The 23,339-nt window shown below is 31.1% G+C and overlaps 2 protein-coding genes and 1 long non-coding RNA gene across 3 annotated transcripts; 1 reads left to right on the top strand and 2 right to left on the bottom strand.

The window, feature by feature from the left end:
* Nucleotides 1-2,555: 2,555 nt before the first annotated feature.
* LOC111015964 (ferritin-3, chloroplastic) lies at nt 2,556-4,647 on the top strand. The gene is made up of 8 exons (XM_022291177.2): nt 2,556-2,961; nt 3,218-3,301; nt 3,405-3,465; nt 3,572-3,659; nt 3,876-3,937; nt 4,034-4,099; nt 4,184-4,247; nt 4,347-4,647. Exons 1-8 carry the CDS (start codon nt 2,666-2,668, stop codon nt 4,388-4,390), a joined length of 765 nt encoding a protein of 254 aa, XP_022146869.1. The 5' UTR covers nt 2,556-2,665; the 3' UTR covers nt 4,391-4,647.
* A 1,782-nt stretch (nt 4,648-6,429) lies between these two features.
* On the bottom strand, nt 6,430-8,689 carry LOC111015952 (small ribosomal subunit protein eS4x). The gene is made up of 5 exons (XM_022291159.2): nt 8,534-8,689; nt 7,986-8,063; nt 7,703-7,883; nt 7,352-7,449; nt 6,430-7,058 (listed from the first exon to the last, which is right to left on the bottom strand). The coding sequence occupies exons 1-5, from the start codon at nt 8,534-8,536 to the stop codon at nt 6,624-6,626; spliced, it is 795 nt and encodes a 264-aa protein (XP_022146851.1). The 5' UTR covers nt 8,537-8,689; the 3' UTR covers nt 6,430-6,623.
* A 3,939-nt stretch (nt 8,690-12,628) lies between these two features.
* Nucleotides 12,629-23,316, bottom strand: LOC111015886 (uncharacterized). Its single transcript, XR_002602088.2, has 5 exons — nt 21,220-23,316; nt 21,052-21,098; nt 20,770-20,880; nt 20,516-20,619; nt 12,629-17,786 (listed from the first exon to the last, which is right to left on the bottom strand). It is a non-coding gene; the product is annotated as an uncharacterized LOC111015886 (long non-coding RNA).
* Between the last annotated feature and the right edge of the window lie 23 nt (nt 23,317-23,339).

Genomic DNA, 23,339 nt, shown 5'->3' with positions numbered 1-23,339 from the left:
CTAAAACAAGTTTAGCTCAACGGTAATTATGGTCAGGAAGTCATAAATTTGAATGACTCCGTTTCCATGTTTCCATATTTACTCATGAAAATGATATAATTGAAAGAAATATAGAAGGCCAAATTTAAACTTATAAAACAATTGGACTAAATTGCAAACAAAGATTTAGCTTTCATCTCTTGAGCTAAAAGAACTTTGCAAGTGGTAGATTTAAGCTTTTTTTTTATTTAATTTCTTTTTTTTTCTCTTTTTATTTTTTCATTTTACCGATATGAGCATAGCAAAGGGCAGATTTAGTGTGTTTTATTTTTGGTTTTTAATTTTTGAAAAGTAGGGATGTTTGATAACCCATTCAATTTTCTATTTTTTCAAAAATAATTTTGAAATTATAGGTAAATTTAAAAAATAAAAAAGAAAAAAAAAAGTAGATTTTAAGAATAGATTTCTATTTTTCAAAATATCTTTTTTCAATCTAATACTCAATTTTCTTTTTTTTTTCTTTTGAAATATTTATCTCTAACAAATTTCTTTCTCATTCTAAAATTTTTCTTCATAAATATTTCTCTAAAAAATTTATTTTTATCTCTCTAAAATTTTTAATATTTTTAATATTTATCATTATTTCTCTCTCTCCAAAATTTTCTATCTCTATATATTTTTTTCCTTTTGTTCAACACATCATTGTCATTTCTCTATGTAAACATTTAATACTTTCTAGAACTTTTCTTTCGTTAAAATTTGTCTAATTTTTTCTCACTATAATTTTTATTTTTCTTTCTAATTTTTTTCTTTAAGGTATCTTTTCCTCTCAACTTCTCTTTTACCCAAAACTTTTTGCTCTTTTTGTTTTTTTAACTTTTCTTTCACTAATTTTTTTTAAAACTTTTCCTTTGTTTGTCTTAAATTTCTCTTTCAAAAGTTTATTTTCATCCCTCTAAACTTTTATTTTCATGTCTCTACTTTAGGAATGAAAAAAATTCCTACAAGATCGAGTCACCGCTCCAATAATAGAAAATGCATATCCTGATCTTATCCCTGATTCCATTTTTTTAATAATTAATATATATTTTATTGACATATTTATTAAATATTGAATAAAATATTAAATATCTTTAGAAACTTTTATTTATACGAGTAAATAATACTTCTAAAAATAATTAATATATATTTATTATACTTTTTATTTTTTAAATTCTAAAAATAATGAAAATTAATTATGAAACAGGTAAGTTTTCTCACGAATATTCCCGTCCCCAAATAAGGATTCTTTAACAGATCTCGATTCCCAGATCGAAAAACAAGGTGGAGACGGTGGACTAAAAATTTTCATAAGTACGAGAATAGAAAAAGACATCCCACTCCCGTCCCACGCAATTGTCGATCTCTACTCTACATAGAATTTTCTCCCTCTAATATATATTTTCAATTTTTTAACTTCTTAAAACATAAATTTAAAAATGGCTACAAAACATGTTGATTTTCTATTTTTAAAAACAAAAAACAAAAAAATAATTATCAAATATATGATTTTTGTTTTTTAAAAACAGAAAACAGAAAAATCAAAACAAAAAATAGAAATCTTTATCAAATAGAGCACTAAGAAATATTTAGATATCTTGCTTTTGGGGGTTCAATCCCCCTTCCATATTTGTTGTATTAAAAAATTATTTTAATTTGGTATATACTTAAAAGAGGAATTATATCATAAAAAATTGTACTATTTCTGAATTAAATAATACATTTAATGTGATCAAAATTGAAAAAAATAAAATAAAATCATATAAAGAAACAAAAATAATGACAAGCAATCAATTTTGGACATTAGTCGTGAAAATGGACACAAAAAGAAATTAATAATTTCCCATATGAAATATTGTTTGTGGTCAGAAATCTCATCATTCACCTTTTTTTTTCTTTTTCTTTTTTTTGTCTTATTCTCATTCGTGAATCTTCAAACCAAGAAGAAAATTGAGATTCAAACTCTATTTTAGACCCCAATTTTTACATTTATTTTATTTTAGCTTTATCTTTTTATATGGTCTAACTTATTCTAAAAACTTTACGTAAAAATTCATATTTTATCCCAAATAAGTAAAAGTTCAAATTTTTTCAATTTTGTGACGTCAAGGGTTTAAGTTTTACGTTAAATTATAAAATTACTTTCAATTGTGTGTCTTATAAATTCTTTAAAAACATATTAAATACAAAATTTTATCATAAATTTTTGAAGTTTTTATTTAGTAGATCTAAATATTTTTAAATTTTAGAGGCTTATTAATTCAACACCAAAAATTCATGGATTAAATTGTAGTTTAACCTCATTTTACAACTAAAAATTAAAAAAGAAAAAAGAAAAAAATATTTGGATTTTTTAGAATAAAAAAAAAGTCTGGAGATATTTCCGGAAGACGAAACGAACCACATCCATTTCCACAACAGGGCACGAGCTTGACACGCGCTCCTCTCCGCTTCTCCATCTCCGCCGTCCACGTGTCTTCTCATCCAACGGCTCCTGCCCACTTTCCGCTATCTTTTTATACTTTCCCCCGCTAGCCCTCCCTTCACCACACGCTCTCCAAACCCTCAAAATCTCTCCAGATTCTGCCGATTTCTTTCGTTTTTTCGCTTTGTTAGCCATTTGGGTTCTTCAATTCTGCCTTTAATCATGCTTCTCCGTGCTCCTTCGGCTCTCTCTGTGGCTAGTTCTCGAGGGGAGAATCTGGGTGCTCCTCTGTTTTCCTCGTCGTCGATTCTCCGGCTGTCTCCGGCCAGAAATGGCGGCGGTGCGGTGGTAGTTTCGGCGTCGAAGGGGGCCAACACTCGGCCGCTGACAGGGGTGGTTTTCGAGCCCTTTGAAGAGGTCAAGAAGGAGCTCAGCCTCATCCCCAGTGCCCCTCAGGTCTCCCTTGCTCGCCAGAAGTATGCTGATTCCTGTGAGGCTGCCATTAATGAGCAGATTAAGTGAGTCTCCTTGATTTCTTAGTTTTTTTTTTCTTTGTTGAGAGATTTCTGATTTTTGTTGCTTTGAGTTCTGATTCTGCTTTGGACTGCTTGGATCTCTGTTTTGTGTTTGATTAGTGTTGTAGATTAGAAACAGATATCCGTTTTTGTTTCCCATTTATTTGTTCTTAGTTTAGAAACCAGAAATGAGAAACAGTTACAGATCTTCATTATGAATATGTTTGAATGAAATCTAACTTTGGTGATTTGATTACAGTGTTGAATACAATGTGTCATATGTGTACCATTCCATGTATGCTTACTTCGATAGAGACAATGTTGCACTCAAGGGTTTGGCCAAGTGAGTCTTCACACTCTGAAATTTCTTTTCGTTTTTTTGTTCTTGCCTTTCTTTTGTGCCTGAAATTGAGATTGAGATGGAGAAAAATGGTATTATTGAAAAGGTTTTTCAAGGAATCAAGTGAAGAAGAGAGGGGTCACGCTGAGAAATTGATGGAATATCAGGTAAACTTACAAAAAAGGGGAAAAATAATAATTCTAAGTTTCGTGATCTTGGTTTTGGATTTGTGGCTTTGAGATTGAACTGTACAAAATTTTCTGAAATCCTCAGAACAAAAGAGGTGGTAGAGTAGCATTAGAGAGTATGATTAAGCCCTTGTCGGAGTATGACCATGAACAAAAGGGAGATGCCTTATATGGTTAGTTTTCTTTTTTCTCTCTTTTATAGTTAATATTATGCAGATCAAAAATAGATTAATTTTATAGAAATTTTGAGATGATATTTCGGAAAGTTTGTAGAAAATATATCAATTGGCTTCTGATATTGATGTTGGCTCTTTGGTCATTAATCTTATGTTCTTATTTTATATATTGTAGTTTGTAATAAAGTTGTCTCTTATTTTAAAACTTTGCAGCTATGGAGCTTGCTTTGTCCCTTGAGAAGCTAACAAATGAAAAGCTGCTTCACTTGCACAAGGTAGGATTGTTTTTCCGAAGTCTCTTAAAACATGTTTCTTATACCGTGGTTAAGGCATATATACTCGACTTTTGAACTTATTTGCATTCTCTTTAGGTGGCTGATGAGAACAACGATGTACAGCTAACCGAGTTCGTCGAAAGCCAGTTTTTGGGTGAACAGGTAACACTCAATTGGATGTTCATGTTTTGTTGACAAATGGAAATGAAAAGATTTTCTAAATCCTTCCAACTTTTGCCATTTTAGGTGGAAGCAATCAAGAAAATTTCAGAGTATGTTGCTCAGCTGAGAAGAGTTGGCAAGGGACATGGTAAGTTTTTAACTTCTACAAAATCGTATATCATCGTCAAACATTACTATTTTGGGCGCTCGTGGATTTGTTGATCTTATTTGTTGAAACCCTTTTCAGGAGTGTGGCATTTTGATCAGATGCTGCTTCATGAGGGAGCATGAAGAGTAAGTGAATTGTGTTGGTGGTGAAGAATCTGAATAGGGTTTAGTTTAGTTTTTGAGGTGAAATATGAAAATAAAAGGGTTGAGCTGTTGTTGTTATGTGATGTCAATGAATGTGTTTGTGTTTGTGTTGTTTAGTTTAGAAGGCAGAATTGTTATTAGATTTGTGTTAGGGTTTCTTCTCTTTAACCAATGCCACCACTTTGTAATTGGGAGAATTGCTTGTTTCAATTCTAAAGTTTTCTAATTTTCTGAAATTGCTAAGTTTTTAAGGACCCTTCTTGGCTAGTGGTCATTCTTAATTTTAACTTAAATTTCTACTAATTCATCCACTAATTTTAACCACAAAAAGAAAAGTGATGTAGTTAAAAGTGAAAATTTAATTGATTAATAAAATTTATTAGCCAAGAAAATCAGTTTATTTTAGTGTCGATCTTATTTGAAGTCTATCAATTCTGTTTTATAATTTTTTAAATATGCATAAAAAAATACTTTTTCTCAAGGATTTTTTTTTTTAATATAAACTTAATACAAATGGTAACGTTTTTTCAAATTTAAGATGAAGATTATAATATTTATTTAAGTTAAATATGCAGTTAGATGAAATTGAAAGGTGTAGGGTAAAGCTAAAATATGATATTTTTCCTATTTTAATCATAATTATTTTAAAAAGAAAAAAAATAAAGCAATGAATGGCTTGTATATTAAATCATAACTGGCCTCCCCACAATGAGTTTTAAGAATAAAATGGAATTCCACTTTCAAATTTTGATGTTTGGATAATCACCATTCTCTTTGGTCAAAGTTATGACGATTTAAGATTGGATTGAATTTACGGTGACGTGACTTGGACTATCATTATCCTTTTTTTGCATAACTTTGACTAAAGTTATGTCTATTTAGTATTTAATATTTCATTTGATAATATTTTCATTTTTTTATTGTATGACTTATGATTTATGTTTTTCAATTTTTTAAAACAATAAAAAATACAATTTTCTTTAATTCTTGATTGAAAATCAAAATAAAAATATGTTTTGATAACAAAACGACGTCCCTTTCAAATTTTGTATAATCACCGTGCACTATAAGGAAAAAATGGAAAATATAAAGAAAAATAAAAAACAAAAAGATTATTTAATATATATATATATATATATTGTTTTTTAGGTAACTAAAATTAATCTACCAATTTGAGCTATCTCAACTGTTAAAACATCTATCTCCAAGTTCAATTCTCTATCCCATATATTATTGTATTAAAAGAAAACAAAAATTAGAAACTGATTCCTATTTGGTTTTATTTTCCATATTTTTTTTGTTATTATTTTCTCTTTTTTTTTTTTTAAGAAAAAATTCTTGTTTATAGAAATAAAAACTTGGTAGAAATTAGAAATAAAGAATAATTAATTCTTATATTTGTGTTTCATTCTTGGTAGTTCTGTGTGATTTAGGCACTCTCTTCTTTGAAAGAGTTTGAAAGAGTATTGTAGAAAGTGGGTCATAACCGAAACAAGATCATCCGAAACTAAACCATGTGATTATATCATTAGATTGTACAAGAAAAACTATATATTTAATGATTAAGATCGTAAAACCACATATAACAATAGCTACAATTCAACTTTCAATAATTTGTTTAATAGAGTCCAATCATTTCTAAAAAGATTTAAAATAGACTAAAACCTATTATACACAAGAACAAAAAAATCAAGGTATTACTTCTTTGAAGAAATGAAAACAAAAGGCAAACCCACACAAATTGCATAATCTTTGCATATATTGAATGTCTATCTATGTATCTATAAAAAAGGCAATCTACTGGACACAAAATTAGAGGTTCAAAAACTTATTAAATACAACATTGAAAGCTTAGAGACTTAATCTAAACCAGTGAAAACGGATCATTTCACCAATAATTTTACTAAAAAACTGACCTAATTTAAAATAGTGCCAGGTTTGGCACTGGCTGCAAGATTCTTTCATCAGTAATTTATCAGAGCATTGGAGAAAATGTAGGCTGCATCTTACGCACAGGATAACTAATATGGCTTATAAGTTCCACAGTAATAAAGTGTTTGAACGACAAAATCATAGAAGCAACAGCCTCACCAAATTTCTAGTAGAAATAAATAACGTCTCAAGATCTACTTACCCATAATAAAAAGAGCAAAATCCCAGAAACTGATGTGTCAAAACAATTTAAAATCATGACTACAGATTACTCAACTCTTTAAGCTGTAACTGCTGCTTGGCTTGCAAGCCTCTTCCTGGCCTCTTCAATTATAGATAATTTGACACCCTTGCCCTTTGGAAGGGATACCCATGGCTTCGTCCCCTTCCCGATTGTAAACACATTCCCAAGACGAGTTGCAAATTCATGCCCGGTTGCATCCTGAATGTGGATTGTTTCGAAGCTTCCCTTATGCTTCTCCCTGTTTTTGATCACTCCCACTCGCCCACGATTTCTTCCACCGGTAACCATCACAACATTTCCAACATCGAACTTGATGAAATCAGCAATCTTGTTTGAGTCAAGGTCCAGCTTGATGGTGTCATTCGCCTTGATCAGGGGGTCGGGATAACGGATTGTACGTCCATCATAAGTGTTCAGGTATGGGATGCCCTTTTGACCAAATTGCACTGAGCGAACTTTGCAGAGCTTGTACTGCAAAAATAAAATCAAACACATCACAAATCATCCAATTATGATAATTTCCCTTTAAGAATCTCACGTAATAATCAGGAGAAGAGAAAACAGCTGCCTTGAAGAAGTAATGAAGAAAACAAAAATGCAGAATGATTTTTAAAGATATGATATTCCATCTATACAAGTGTTAAAAATCTGTATTTGCAATTGCATCTTTTTTCCTGTGAATCCTAAACAGCATACATTCTATAAAACAGGATTGTTGTAACAAATAACAGGTAAAAGTTTGATATCAAAGAACAGTAGCTGACCTTAGCCTCTTCATCCCTGACTGAGTGAAGACGGAATCGACCTTTTGTGTCATAAAGAAGCCGGAAATTCTCATTTGTTTTGGGAATTGACACAACATCTAAAACAAAAAGGATGAGTTATGCTTAAAACATATATTAAAAATAATAATACAATGCCCATATGAAAGCATTGAAGCGAGTTAACACTCCATACCTTCCCTAATTCAGTTCATAAAACCAACAATAATTCCCAAACGGGGAAAAAAAAAGAGATTAATTGTGTGCATATTGGAACGGCACAGCTATTATGTTCAATTTTCAATAATTAGGGGAAATTAAACAGTACAATTACAAAATTGAAGATAAGCATACCCATGAATCCAGCAGGATATGTCTTGTCTGTCCTCACCTTAGCATCGACCAAAACATGTCGTTGCATTAAAATTGCAATTACCTCACGATATGTGAGAGCATATTTCAATCTGTTTCGCAAGATAAGAATCAACGGGAGGCATTCCCTTGATTTATGAGGTCCAGATGAAGGTTTGGGGGCCTACAAAGGGATTTTAAAGGTAGAACTAAATGTAAAAAAATAGATGTAATGCATAGTTTCAGAGTAAGAGTAAACTGAAATGTAACTACAAATTTTACTCACAAATGCACCACCAAGTTTGTCAAGCATCCAATGCTTGGGAGCATTGAGCCTCTTCAAATGCTTCTTCAATCCTCTTGCCTGCCAAAGCCAGACATTAATTTCAAAGACACAGTTATCTATCTTTAAAATCACTATCCAAGCACATACACAGAAATCCAGAGAGCACAAAACAATAACAAAAAAAAAAAAAGTGGTGAACAGAAATATGCTAATGATACTTACACAGTAAATCTTAAAGAAACCTTTTAGAAACACACAAACAAACTAAAATACATGGATGAAAACTCAATCAAGCAAACCAATCATACTTAATACAGAATGGCGAAAGTTCCATATTTTTGTGCACAACAATTGCTATCTCAACAAAGAAAATAGAAACGCAGGAACACATCACAATCTAACAAATCAGCAGGATCAGAAATCACCCAACACAAATACATTGGTCTCAAATTCTACGAAGATAAACAGAAACAAAATCCAAACGCAAACCGAAACAGCAATATTCAAGATATTAACGTAGAAAGAAGTTTGTAAAGAGATCCACTGACCATGGTTTCAAAGAGAAGTTCAACGGGGCTGAACCCTAGAGTGAGATTGCCGCCGGCGCCTGCGGTGAGAGAGCTGCAGCTTCTGGTGAGGCGAACGCGAGAGGGAGTGGTCCAATGGTGGTATTATGGAGAGGACTGAAATTAGGGCAAAGATTTTGGGCCCATGAACTGGTTTAGCAGAGAATATTTGGGCCGGGCCTTTGAGAAAAATTTTTGGACACTTTTGGGCTCGTGGGCCCAAATGTAAAGGAAAGTGTTTTGAATTGGATAATTGCAAATATAGCCTAATTTATATAATCAAATTACAAAAATATCATCTAAAAGAAACATTTGTAAATTATAGCAAAAATTAAAAAAACATATAATTCGAGTAATGGATTAATCACATAATCAAGATTGATAGTTTAATCTCATACTGTAATTATTGTTTGTTACAATTACTTTTAATGAATCAATATATAGCTATAGGTATAGAAATGATTAATGTGTTAAAAATACTATGTGTAATTATTTTTAGATATATTTATATAAAATATATTTTTTCAAATATTTTATAAAACTATGAGCACATTCAAATTTTCCTTTGAAATTTATATATGGTCACTTTTATTTTTGTTTTTATTATTTCAAATCTTTGTTTGTTCAAGTAAAATTAAAATTAAATGAATTAATATAAATTGCGTTTTCCACTGATTTTTTCACTAAATTTTGTACACTCCTTTTTCTCTCATTCTCTCCTCCCATCGATTTCTCTCTCTTCTTCGTCTCCACGTTCTTCCATAGTCCCACTAATTTTTCACTCTCCCTCTCTTACATACGTGGAATATTCATACCTTCTTTTCTCTCCGAGTTTCTATTATATAAAGGGAGAAGTACATCAGAAAGTAACACAAAAGAAAAAAAGGAAAAAATTATCATGGTAATCATATATTTTCAATTCTGATTTTTTTTTTCACTCTACTTTCAAATTCCCAAAATTTATGTTGTGATTTAATATTTGATTAGGAGACTAATTTTGCACTTTTATTTTAGGAGAAAGAATTTCATGAATGGGGTGTGATTATCTTCTATTCCTTTCTTAGTTAATATATTTGATGTCATTGCATGTTTAGTTAATTTTAAAAACTAGCTTTGTTTTGGAGGTTAGATATTTGAAATTTTAACTAATTTGAGATATGTTGATATTTATCCATTTGAATGTTGGTTCACTATCCATCTTTTGATTGCACACTTTTGAGTTGTATATATTTATCTTTCACACTCCTTAGATCCAATTTCATGCATCCAAAAATATTTTTAAAAAATTTATAAAACAGAATAGCTTTGATCATAATGTAATCATTTTTAAAAACTACAAAAATAGGGTAGCTTTAATTTTAAATATAAAAAAAAAGTAAATTAAATTAAAAAATTATTATACTATAGTATTTAATCACTCGTCACAATTTTCTTTATTAGTAAATTTATCGATTTTTTTTTTAGGTTTTGAATTTTTCTTTTCATTCTCAAAATCCTTGGATAAGATTAATATCCGACAAATCTGCTGAAATTAAAAAAAAAAAAAGCAAATATATACATATATATAGATATCACATATATATATCAAATATATATCAGCGGTCTATAAATTTCATCCCATTTTAGCAGCAAACAAATCATGTGCATGATTTTCACCCGGCATATACTTGACTATAAGGGGGCGTTCAATGTACGCGATTTAGACATCTTGGATTTATCTACCTATTCTTGAAATTCCTATCACAACTACCATATTTCTATATATATTTTTTAGAATACATTATTTTTATTTAAAAAAATCCTGGCAATTAGACATTAAATTCTTTTTGTTGGTAATTTACTATATTGAATTTTTTTTTATTTATCACTTGTCTCTAACTAACTATATATTTCTACTTTTGGCGATTTTATTTGACATTTCTTCTAGTTTTTGTCAATTCCTAGTTTATTCATGATTTCTTAGTTTTTTCTTGATTTCAGATTTGTGTGTTTGGTTACTTCTGAGTTTTGATTCTCTTTTAGACTATTTATTAAAGTTTTAAAGTGCATTAACATCTTCATTTCTACTTTTTGTTATGTTAATCCTTAAACTTTGTGACTGTTTTTTTTTTCTTTTTTGGCGATTTTATTTTTCATTTTTGGTTTCTTTCTAACATTTTGTTCTTGATTTATTAGTTTATTTTATAAGATTTTCTTTTTCACATTTCTTATTTATTTTCTTTCTTGTTGATCACAAAAAGCGAGGGCTAAGACATCTTTGCTTTCCTCTATTTTTTACCCACTTATTCCAATATTTTCCTCATAATATTGGGTTAATCTTATAATTAAGAATGCGGGTACATTTCATATTGTTGCTTGCTCCCTCACTCCCTCAACAATCTTCGTTGTTTCATTCTCAATATGTCGGCTTCGTTGCAAGTCTTTCACCTTCTTTCTTTTGATTCAGTTTAATATTATTGTTAATATGTTTATTAGAACTTCTCATTCCGCTTTCTCATTCATTCACCAATACTTCTCGGAGTCAAAGTCCTCTATTTTCTCACGTTATTCTACGGTTTTTCATTCTCGAATTTTCTATCGTGGAAAATCACGATGGTTTGTTGGATTTTTAATGTGTGAAAGAAAGTGAATTTTGAATGAATTGAACATTTTTAATTACAAAACAAATTCTTTGGTTCATTTGTCATTTTTGTTTCTTTTTGTCTTAATGTGTAACTTTGTAACTTTATGTGTTAAAAACACATATATATTAAACTTAAGTTATCTTAAGTGAGAAGTTTTTTATATTTACGTGGGTTAAAGTTATAACATTGTTTAATTTTGTGTGACAGGTTACATGTTTGGACAACTATATATAGTTGTGGTTTTCCGAGAAATCAAACTTTATCATTTGAGTTCTCCCTCCTCTCACGAGAATTCTCTCTTGGGGTGTTGAGAGCAAGTATCTAAGAGTTCTACCAAATCCGAGTAATTCGATGTTACAGTTCTATCAGAGTTATTTGTTGTATCATGTTGAGACGATCGCTGTAGTCTGCTAGCAACTTGTGCAGAGCGAATAATTGTATTTAGGTCAGCGCTATTGAAGTTTGTCTCAACTATATTTATCAAATTTTGGTGTTAGTTTTCAACATTTATTATTGTTTGTAGCCAGTTATGTTGTAAATTATTTGCTAGTGTTATTCATTTTACATATACATCATATATTTTTACCAACATAGTCATCTCAACCTCGGAAAGCACCGATTTCTTCTCTTGTGAAAAAGATCAGGGGAGACTTCTTCCAGCAACCCCTCAACTCTCCATTTGCTCGATACTCCCAATAAGTTGCATGCATTTTCCTCTATTTTGGTGATTATATTTCGCACTTATTCTTGTCGCTACGGTTTGTAACGCAGAGCGACCAACTTTTTCTCGAGAGGAGAATAATGGATTCACCACCAATTTTGATTTATAAGGTGTGACTGATCACCCAAATGTATGAAAAAAGATTTAAGTTATGTCTTTTGTATATGAGGAATGTATTAGCAAACCACAGCTCAATAATAATTATTCTCATATTATTTTCAAAAAATTGACAATTAAAGAAAAGAATTTTATTCTTATTTTTAAATGTCCATTTTAACTATTTGAACTTAAATTTTTGGTTTGTTATTTTTTAAGACGTATTGAATGCTTTTAAAAATTGAAACATTTTCATAGCATGGAATGTCTTTATAATTTTTTTTTTATTTTGATGTTTTTTTACAACAAAATTTCCTTATAAAAGAGAATGACAAAAAAAAAAAGGAATATATATTATTTATTAAAAAAAAATATTTAACTACAAAAAGATGATTTTTTTAGGATAAAATGCAAATAAAATTTTTAAATTATTTAGACTATCTTTCTACAAATGTATTGGTTATTCTTTTTTCTTTTCTTTTTTTTTTTGTTTTTAAAAAGTTATCATTCCAAATAAATTTGTAACTCTCTATATATATAATATAATAATAATACCTAAACTAAACAAAGATAATAAAAATAATAACTAAATTAAACAAATATAATAAAATAATCTGACTAAATGTAACACAGAACATTACCCTATGAAAAAAACTAAATATGCCAATATTTATTTCATACAACAACAAATTAATAAAAAAAAATACTACTTTACTATCAAGTTATAAAAAAACAAAATAAAATAATATTATTTAAACACAATAATATATATTTTTTATCATTTGCAGGCTAGCCTGGCCTAAGGTACAAGCGAGGGTCTAAGGTAAGCTTGTTTTCCTCTTAACACTTCTTCTAACTGTCCCTGAACTCTCCCTTGCTCGGCTGCATTACTCAACCGATTGCGAGCATGCTGTCAACGTTCTTATAAAGTGTATAACACCTTCATTTTTGTACTTCGTTGCTCCATTCTCATTCTTCCGTCCTTGATGCTTAATTCCTAGTCTAATCTCATTATTAATATACTTATCGAAACTCATCTTTCAGCTTTATCATTCATCAATAATTTTTAGAATTGGAGTCCTTTATTTTTTCACATCTGTCTATGATTCCATTCTCCAATTTTCTATGACGAAAAATCGTTATGGTTTGGTCGTCTCCACCTCCGAAGGTATCGATATTCTGCCATTGACGCCTAGTGATTTCTTCTCTCGTAAAGAGATCGAGAATGAATGTAGACTTCTTACAGCAACCCCTCAACTCTCTCAACTGCATTACTACTTAGTCGTCGAGGATGCAGTCAATCTTCAAATAAGATGTATTACAGCTACATTTTTACTTTGTTTTGTTAATCTTGTTGGGGCTTTTTTCCGCTCTTTTGGTGACTTTATTTCACACTCATTCTCATTTCTTTCGATAAATTGTTCTTGATTTTTTAGTTTTTTTCTTTAGATTTTCTTTTTCCTCTTTTCTATTTATGGGAACTCCTCGTTCCGCTTTATTGTTCATCAATACTCTTCAAAGTTGGAGTCCCATATTTTTCTCACGTCTCTCTACAATCTTCTATTCTCATATTTTTTTGGTAAGAAATCCAGACATCGAGAGTGAACTTTCTACCTTTCAACTCTGCTAGATTACTCAACAGCCTACAAGGATATAGTAAACCTCCTAAATTAAATAAAGTGTGTAACCCCTTTTTTCTGTTTTATTAATGTTCCTGTTCTTTATTCCTTTTGGCAATTTTATTTGATACTTTCCTTATTGTTTCTTTGGATTCCCTGTTTATTTTTTATTTCTTAATTTTTTTCTTATTTGTTTTTTATTTTTGATTTGTACATTTGGTTCATCAGTTCTGATTCACTTGTAGAGTATCTAGCTATTTATTTGCTTTCTTGTTCATCATTTTGTAGGCCGGGCCTAAGGTTAGACTAGAAAAATGTTTGATCTATCTGATATGGGGAGAGAAATAGAGATGGGGGAGGGGAGGGGAGTGTCCATCAATACGTAGACTAATAAAATTTTCTTTCCTAATCTATAAGTGGAAGGAAATAGTAAAAGAAATGCTCTTACTATTACTATAATTTTGTATCTGTCAAATTAAAAACTCTTTATTTCTTTGCTTTCTAGTTTACTTCTTTAAATATAGTTTCTAAAATCTTCGTCAAATTTCAAAAACTAAACAATTCCCAATAATATTATTAAAGTACACGTAAGTCCCGGAAAAAATAATCTGCTGAAATGAAAATAGATATGAAGAACATGAAAATCAAAACATAACTAAGGAACCATACTCAAAAAATCAAAACATAACTAAGGAACCATACTCAATCTACAAGCTAAAGCTAACTAAGCAGTGAAAGGAAGAACCTGTGAACCCAGAAGAGATCAATTAAGCTCACAATTCATCACATAAGAGAAAGCTCGGAACATCATGTTTTTTAAAATCATAGACCTCACTGATCTATACCAGAAAAACTGTAACTTAAAATACAGTTTTCATTTTATTTCTTCATTTTCAGGATTTTTATATTCAGCCATCTATTTTGTATATTGATGGAACAAAAATTATGAATTTTGTTGAAATTATTGAATTTAGAAAGATTTTACTTCGATTTTTGGTAAAATTAGTGTGTATTTTAAAACAAAATGAACAAAAAGTAAAAGTTACAAAACTTATCTAAAAATAAAAGTCTAACATAAAATTAATGGCAAAGGTGTGATTCAAAATTGATACCTTAAAAGTCAATTTAAAACGATTTGAATTTTTCTAAAATCAATTTTTTTACCAAACATAATCAATGGGAAGAAAGTGATTTTAGCAATACAATGACAATTGATTTCGATCCAAATAACTCCCAAACCTTTTTGGCTTTTAATCCTTAAAAACCATTAAAAATAGTTTATATTTTGAATTAAATTTAATTCTTACTTCAATTATAATGGGATCCAATGCATCTTTCTGATTTAATGATCATATTCTCGCCCATCATCAAATAGAGAATCACCCTTTTCAAGGATTGGATATATATTAAATGCTCTAATATTATTATTTTTAAAATAAATATATCAAATGCTCTGCCATTTCTCCTTCTGTTCAGATACCATATTTTACAATTTTTCTCTGAACGATTTATATATTAAATTTTACATTCAATATACTTAATATTGATTTCCTTTTTAGCAGTGTTAATCTTTTTGTTACATCAAAAGAAAAAAAAAGTAGTTTTAATCTTCTAAATTAAAGCCTTTTTAAAATTTAGAGAACTTTGGAATTGAAATTTCCCGATTAATTAGATGTTTACAATAAACTTTAAATCTCATCAAATAGAAAGTTTTACAACTTTTCTGTTATATTCTTAACTAATATCAACCAAAAGTAACATTTAGACCTTGTTTCTGTATTTTGCAAACAGAAGTTGTATTCAAAATAGTCTGTTTTAACGTTTAACAGTTCAAATTAAAATGCCAATTAACAACATGATATTATTTTATTTTTTTTTGAAGAAAAAGAGCACTACTCTACTCGTTAAAAACAAAAAGTATATGTCAAACGGTCTTGATAGAATTTCATACCATATTTTACAAATTCCCCAAACTATTTATATATTAATTACATCAATATACACGACCTCCTTTTTTAGTGGTGTAACTTTAATTTTAAATAAGTATATTTGAAATTTAACCGCATATTCATTGAATTTTTTAAAAAATTTCTAAAATATTTAACTTTCTAACTTATTTTAAAATAATGCTTCTAAAAATAATTTTTTACTTTCAAATTTAATTTCTGATTGGCTAGAATTTTGAAAAGCTATATTTTATGCAAACAACAAAGGAGAATAAAAAAAGGGTAATGTTAATAAAAAATTAAATAAAGGGAAGGAGGGTAAATACCTAACTAAATCTACTATTGACTCATTCTCTAAGTTATTAGATGACAAAGAAAACAACGTGAATAAAAGGACAACGACGAACAAAACACGAACAATCAGCATAAAGACACAAACATAAAACAAAACTAAGGTTTAACATAAAAACAAACAAACATTCTCTAACTAATTACTCACTGCAAGCTTTCACAGTCAGCAATGCAATAAAAGAATATCAAACAAAAAGTTTGAACACTCTCCAGTGCTATAACTTATAAAGAACAACAAAAACAATGAACATTCACAAGAAAGCAAGAAAAACAAACTACTTAAACAAAACAAAAGTTTAACAAACACAAACATAAAAACAAACAAATATTTCCTCTAACTAATTTCTCACTACAAGATTTCACAGTCAGCAATGTAATGAAAGGAATATCAAAGAACAAAAAGTTTGAACACTCTCCAGTGCAATAAAACTTACAAAGAACAATAAAAATAATGAACATCCACAAGGAAGCAGGGAAAAACAAGCTACAAGCTGCTCCCCAAAAATTAAAGCATAACCAAAACAAATAATAAAATCCTAGGAACCAAAACAAATGTTCAATTAAGATAACCTATAATTGGTATTAGAATGGGAAGGGACGGAGAGATGAAATGAAAAATAAGTACTTCCACCCCTCCAAATAGTAACAACAGTTTAAAATAATTGATGCACATATTTTACGCAATAACTTCATAGTTTGCCAACTAAACAAACAAAACATAAAAAATGTCATCATAATACTACAAATTTGAAATTGACCATTGCAATTCATAAAGAATAACAAAAACAGCCAAGAACAAAGCTAAATGATCATAGTTCAACATCGATGGCTAGATATCTACTAGGACAATAAATGGAGATATATTTATGATTATATAAATAAGCAAACAGTAAATAATAAGCTCAGCCAACTGCACAATAATCAAACCAAAGAACCTAACAACTACTACTAAATCTATATAGTTCAATAATACTAATAATGATAAATGTTTTATTTCACTAACATTGAAACACGATATTCGAATAATAGGGAGAAGAGGAGGAAGAGGGGAGACTGGAAACGGGAAAAGTGAGGGAGAAAGGAAGAGACATCATGTCAAAGTTAAACCAAAGATAATAATGCCATAATAATATAACGACTCTAAACATCAATTTAGATCAATCAAATGGTAATAAGAATAAAACAAAAACCTACCTATTATACAATAAGAGAGAGAGAGGAAGTAGGTGGGAAGGGAGGATGGAGAAAAATATCGATGTACCTATAATCTAAAATTAAAAATAAATAAAAATCTTAAACCTTAGCAAGGGAAGAATGGAGGAAGCACAGAGTGTACACTCTTAACTCATTTTCTTACTAATTTCTCCATACAACGTTTAATATACAGTTATGAAAGGACAGAATATCAAAGACATAAAAGTTTTAACACTCTCTTATCAACATCCATAAGGAAGAACAAGCTAGTAAGTAAGGACAATCAATGGGGATCAAAAATATTTATAAGCAAACAGCAAACAATAATCTCAGCAAGCTAGATAGTGCTCCCCAAATAAAAATAATAAATAAACAATAAGATATGGAACAAATACAATACAATTAATAGAAAACTGTCAGTAATAGTCACCCGAGAAGCTAACTACTACTAAATCTATCTAATTAAATATATACAAAAAATAACAAACATTCAATTAAAATATCATTGGAACACAATCCAACAACGGGAAGGGAGGGAGAAAGAGAAAGGAAAAGAGGAAAGGGGAGGAGAGAGGAAAGAGAGGAAATGAGAGGAGAAGAGAGACAACATGAAGACCAAGTGCTCCCTCCAAAGTCCAAACAATATCAATAGTGTAAAACGAATCCTTGTATCAATCAAGTTACCTACATTATTTTGAAATTTACCATTTCAATTTATGAAGAATAACGAAAAAGCACCATCAATTATAAGGAAAGCAGGAATAACCTGCTATAAGATTGTAGTTATAAACGTCAGCAAATAATAATTGTTGTAATATGAACTAGAACAATAAATGGAGAGAATTATTGATGTATTTGTCATCAAAAACTAAAGATTCAGGCTTTGTATAAATAAGGAAATGGTAAAAAAATAATCCTAACTGCTCCTAATTAGAGAAGCTAACTACTACTACTAAATTTACCTAATACAATTAATCACAAACGTTTTATTCAAACAACATTAAAACACGATACTCAAATAATAGGAAGAGAGAGAGAAAGAGAAAGAGGAGGAAGGAGAGAGGAGAGGAGGAAGAGAGGGAAAGGGAGAGGGGCGTAGGGAAGGAGGAGAGGGAAGAGAGAGAGAAGGGAGGTTGAACGAGGAAGGATGGAGAAGAGAGGAAGCAGGGGTGGAGAAGAGAGGAAACAGGGGAGGGAGAGAGGGAGCTCTTCTATTGTTATTAAGTAGAACCTAAAAATTCTTTATCAAAGTATTAAGCAATTTATTTACTTTCCTCAAGAACTGAAGGTAAAAAATAAAAAATCACTATCTAGAATCTTATATACACGCAGACAAATGTGATTTTATGGAGAAAACATTACTTAAAACAACCACTAAAACAACAACCAAACAACATGACCAAACAACAACTCATGGTCCAAATAACAACCAAAATAAAAAATGACCAAAGCAATAAACAAACAACAAACACGACAACTGCCAATAAAAAGTAGATAAATAAAAGATGTAGCAGTAATGTACACACAAAGAGGGGAAAGAAGCAAGAACTAGAAGACCGTAGCTATAGACTGTATAAATGAATGAAAACTACAACCTTTCACACTCAGTAATGAAAGGAAGGAGTTTAAATGCATAATAAAACATACATAAAAGTTTTGTAACTCCATCAAAACAAATAAAGAATCACAAGTTTTGTCACTCCATCAAAACAAATAAAGAATCACAAAATTAAAGGGAGGGTGGGAGAGAAGAGATAGAGACAAAAAAGGAGAGTATGAGGAGATACAGGAAGGAAGGGCTGGATGAGAAAGAGAGAGAGAGAAAGGGTGGAAAAGTGGATTCAATAGCTTGGTTGATGGAAGATCCTATTGACAAGGCTCCTTGACATGGAGAACCCACTAAACAAATCAACAAACCAACAAAAAAGAGAGAGACTGAGAGGCATTAAAAACAATAAATGGATAAAAATACTCATATAATCCTCATCTAAAATAAAAAATAGAACATTGAATAATAAACCAACTCTAGGAGACAATGTTAAGAACAGCGGTACCCCGAATACCCCCAAGTATCTTCACAATAGTATGATATTGTCCGCTTTGGACATAACCCACTTTGCTTTTTCGTTTCACCCAGAAGGCCTCGAATACCCCCATTAGATCACTCCCTTCCCTGGCCATCCCTAGCCAATGTGGGATTTTGTTTGCACCCTCCTTACAAAGCATCCTCCCCTCGAACAAAATATCATTGAGCCTCCCCTCACTCATCTGTCTACTCTCGAAACTTAAAGGAGCTTGCTCTTATCAAGGCTTTCGCCATACATTGATAGAGTACGCCCGCAGATTACACCATGACTACACCTCCGAGGATCACCACTTCTTTGTTCGACACTCGAGAATTCTTTTCTTTTTTTGGATAAGACACTCGAGAATTCACCGACATAGCCAGGTTTAGACCATGATTCTGATACTACTTGTTAAGGACAACGGTACCCAAGTACCCTCTCGTATCTCCACAGTGATATGATATTGGGCATAATCCTAACAACTTTACTTTTGGTTTCATCCAAAATGTCTCACAAGAGATAATTGTCCTCTCTTATATACCATGGATCACTCCCTTCCCTAGCCAATGTGGTTTGCACTTTCCTTACAAACCTAACCATCCTCCCCTTGAACAAATTACCATTGAACCTCTCCTCAAGTAGTCACTCATATCTACTTTCGGAACCTGAACGAGAGCTTGCTCTTATCCAAGGCTTATGCGCCATACCTTGATAAAGCACACCCGTGGATTACACCATGACTACACCTCCGAGGCTCACCACTTCTTTGTTCGGCACTCGAGGATTCACCGACACAGCTAAATTTAAATCATGGCTCTGATACCACATATTAAGGACAACGATACCACATATTGTCCGCTTTTGGCATAGCCCTCATGACTTTGCTTTTGATTTCATCTAAAAAGTCTCGTACCAATGGAGATAATTTCTCTCTTATGTACCATGGATCACTCCCTTCCACAGCCAATGTGGAACATTGTTTGCACCCTCCTCAAACCTAACAGACAATGTAACCAAAACAAATCCTCCCAACTAAATAATATTGAAATACAATACTCCAATAAAGAGAGTAGAGAGAGGTATAAAGAGAGGTAGGGGGAAAAAGGAAAGAAAGTCGAGGGCAGGGGAGAGATAGAAAGAGAGGAAAAAAGAGAGAAAGAGAGAAAGAGAGGGCGAGGAGAAAGAGATAGAGGATGATAGGAAATGAGAAGAGAGCTACTGGTATTCCATGCATAAACATAATGGCTCTAAACTTAAAAGACTACTCAAGTAGGCATTAATAGGAACAAACTTAAAGTAACTAAAGACTATTTAATTTAAATCAAAATGATCCTAATTAAATAATACCTCAAGTTCTCATTTGTTTCTCTTCAACAGGCAACCAAGTTCTCCATTTTAGAGTCTCAGCTAGGAAAAAATGCATGTGGATGGGACAACAAAACTTCCCATACCTGAAAATAAAGAAGAGAGCCACTGGTATTCCACGCATGAACATAATGGCTCCAAACATAAAAGACTACTTAAGGAGGCATCAATAGGAACAAACTTAAAGTAACTAAAGACTATTTAATTTAAATCAAAATGATCCTAATGAATAATACCTCAAGTTCTCATTTGTTTCTCTTCAACACACAACCAATGAACCAAGTTCTCCATTTTAGAGTCTCTGCTAGGAAAAGTGCATGTGGATGGGACAATAAAACTTCCCATACCTGAAAATGAAGAATTAATTCTCAAAAAAGCAAAAACAACCGAACAACAACAAAAATGACAAAAATAATTAACAATAAAGAATGACCACAAAACTATCAATATTAATTGATTGAAAGAGAAATGCAGCAGGAAACCCAATACTTATGATACCATTAAGAAACTTGTGATACCTGCCTACGGGAATAGAGACATATAAGATATACACCTAAGTGTTTGACTGCAAAAGAGAATGGATAAACATATAACCGAACCGAAAGTAGGGAAAACACATTAGTATTTGAAAAGATGCAAACAATTAACATACTTTAGAACATTGATTGAAGAGGAACTCAACTCACATTGGATAAGCATCATCTTCTGTTTTAAAATGTCAAGAAGTGCTTCTCTACTGAATACTCACCATCATTTGATTCATTTCCACCAGCGTGTTCAAGTTGGATTAATCAAAACTTACCACCTCTTGGATTACCTTTTAGCTTTCTAATTGTCTTAGGTGGTTGAAATGGGTGAGGATGAGAACAATGTCTTTCAAAAACAGCACCGGATGGAATGAGAAAACCTTCAACCATACTAAAGTCACACCCGCAACTAATAAAAAACTAATAAATACAAGCCCGATGAGGGGGAAATAAGCAAATAAAGAAAACAAAACAGAATATGATGCTCCAAAGCATGGTGTACTCACGCATCTTCCAATTTTCTTGTACCTCGCACTTCAATAGAAACTTCTGCGTCTCTATTTGCATCTAACTACTGCTTCCTTAACAAAAACTACTTACTTTCACACTATCGCTTTGTAGACAAATAGCCATATGCAGCAACAATTCGAGATAAATGTATCAAAACATTACCATCAGAAAGAATCGCAAGAAAAAAAGTGAAAAGAATAAACCTGACCAACACAATGCCCCTTTCCACGATTGAGTATCGTTGAGCTCGGGTGACCACGCCGCGTGACAAATACAATACTAGGATATTGAAGACATTGAAGACAGTACACAAGAGCTAAAAATATGAGATCAAAATAAGATTCACTTTCATCCAAACTTACCATTAGGAAACCATTAGGAAACTTGTGGTGTTCTATAACTAATTTTAACTTTCGAAGCCAATTTCTAATTGACTTAGGAATTCGAAAAGCAACATGAAATTATGAAAACAACAAACCACATGAAAAATAAAATAAAGAAAGAGTAATGGTAATAAAAGTTAAATAAAGGGAAGGAGTAAATACCTGACTACATATACCATTGACTCATTCTTTAGGTTATTTATATTGCAAGGGAAAAGATACATCTCACAACTGAGATGAAGGCACAACATGAATAAAGAGACCATAGACTAGAAAGACAGCCAGGCCATAAAGGATAAAGACACAAACAAAACTTGAACAAATAGCATAAAGACACAAACATAAACAAATGTAAAGGTTTAAGTCGGTTTAACACAAACACAAACATAAAAACATAAAAACAAACAAACATTCTCTAACTAATTTCTCACGACAAGCGTTCACAGTCAGCAATGCAAGGAAAGAATATCAAAGACCAAAAATTTTGAACACTCCAGTGCAAGAACTTAAAAAGAATAATAATAAAAACAATCAACATCCATAAGGAAGCGAAAAAAAAACAAGCTAGAAGCTGCTCCCCCAAAAATACAAACCTAACCAAAACATATACAATAAAATCCTAACCAAATACAATCAACCAAAACAAATGTCCAATTAAAATAACCAATAATTGGTATTGAAATGGGAAGGCAGGGAGAGAGGAAATTAAAGACTAAGTGCTCCCTCCCCTCCAAAATAGTAACAATAGTTTAGAATAATTGATGCACACATTTTACACAATAACAACATCATATTTTGCCAACAAAACAATATCCAACTCAACAAACTAAACATAAAAATGGTCATCATAATACTACAATGCCCCCGTTAACATTCACATTATTTAAAAATTGACCATTGCAATTTATGAAGAATAATAACAAGCAAGAACCCCATGATGGCCACCTACCCTAGAAATTAGTAATTTCTATGTGTTTTCCAGCACTAAATGTTCTAGGGTCCAGATAGTTGTCCTGTGAGATTAGTCGAGATGCACCTAAGCTGGCCCAGACACTCACGGATATCAAAAAATAACAATAGCCAAGAACAAAGCTAAACACTCATATAGTTAGTCAACCTCGATGGATATGTTAGGACAATTAAGGGAGAAAAATATTTATGATTATATAACTAAACAAACTGTAATCAATCTCAACCGACAGGACGACATTCCTAACCAAAAGCTAACAACTACATAATCTATGTAGTTCAATAAATACAATTAATAACAAATGTTTCATTTCAATAACTTTGAAACACGATATTCGAATAATAGGTAGGGAGGGAGAAGGACTGGGAAGGAGGAAAGAGAAAGAGATGGAAGGCGGGGGGGGGGGGGGGGGGGGG

Source organism: Momordica charantia (genome assembly GCF_013281855.1).
Source record: "Momordica charantia cultivar OHB3-1 chromosome 9 unlocalized genomic scaffold, Mcharantia_2.0 BLBB01000009.1, whole genome shotgun sequence".
Lineage (NCBI taxonomy): Eukaryota > Viridiplantae > Streptophyta > Magnoliopsida > Cucurbitales > Cucurbitaceae > Momordica > Momordica charantia.
This window is presented reverse-complemented; position numbering and strand designations above follow the sequence as displayed.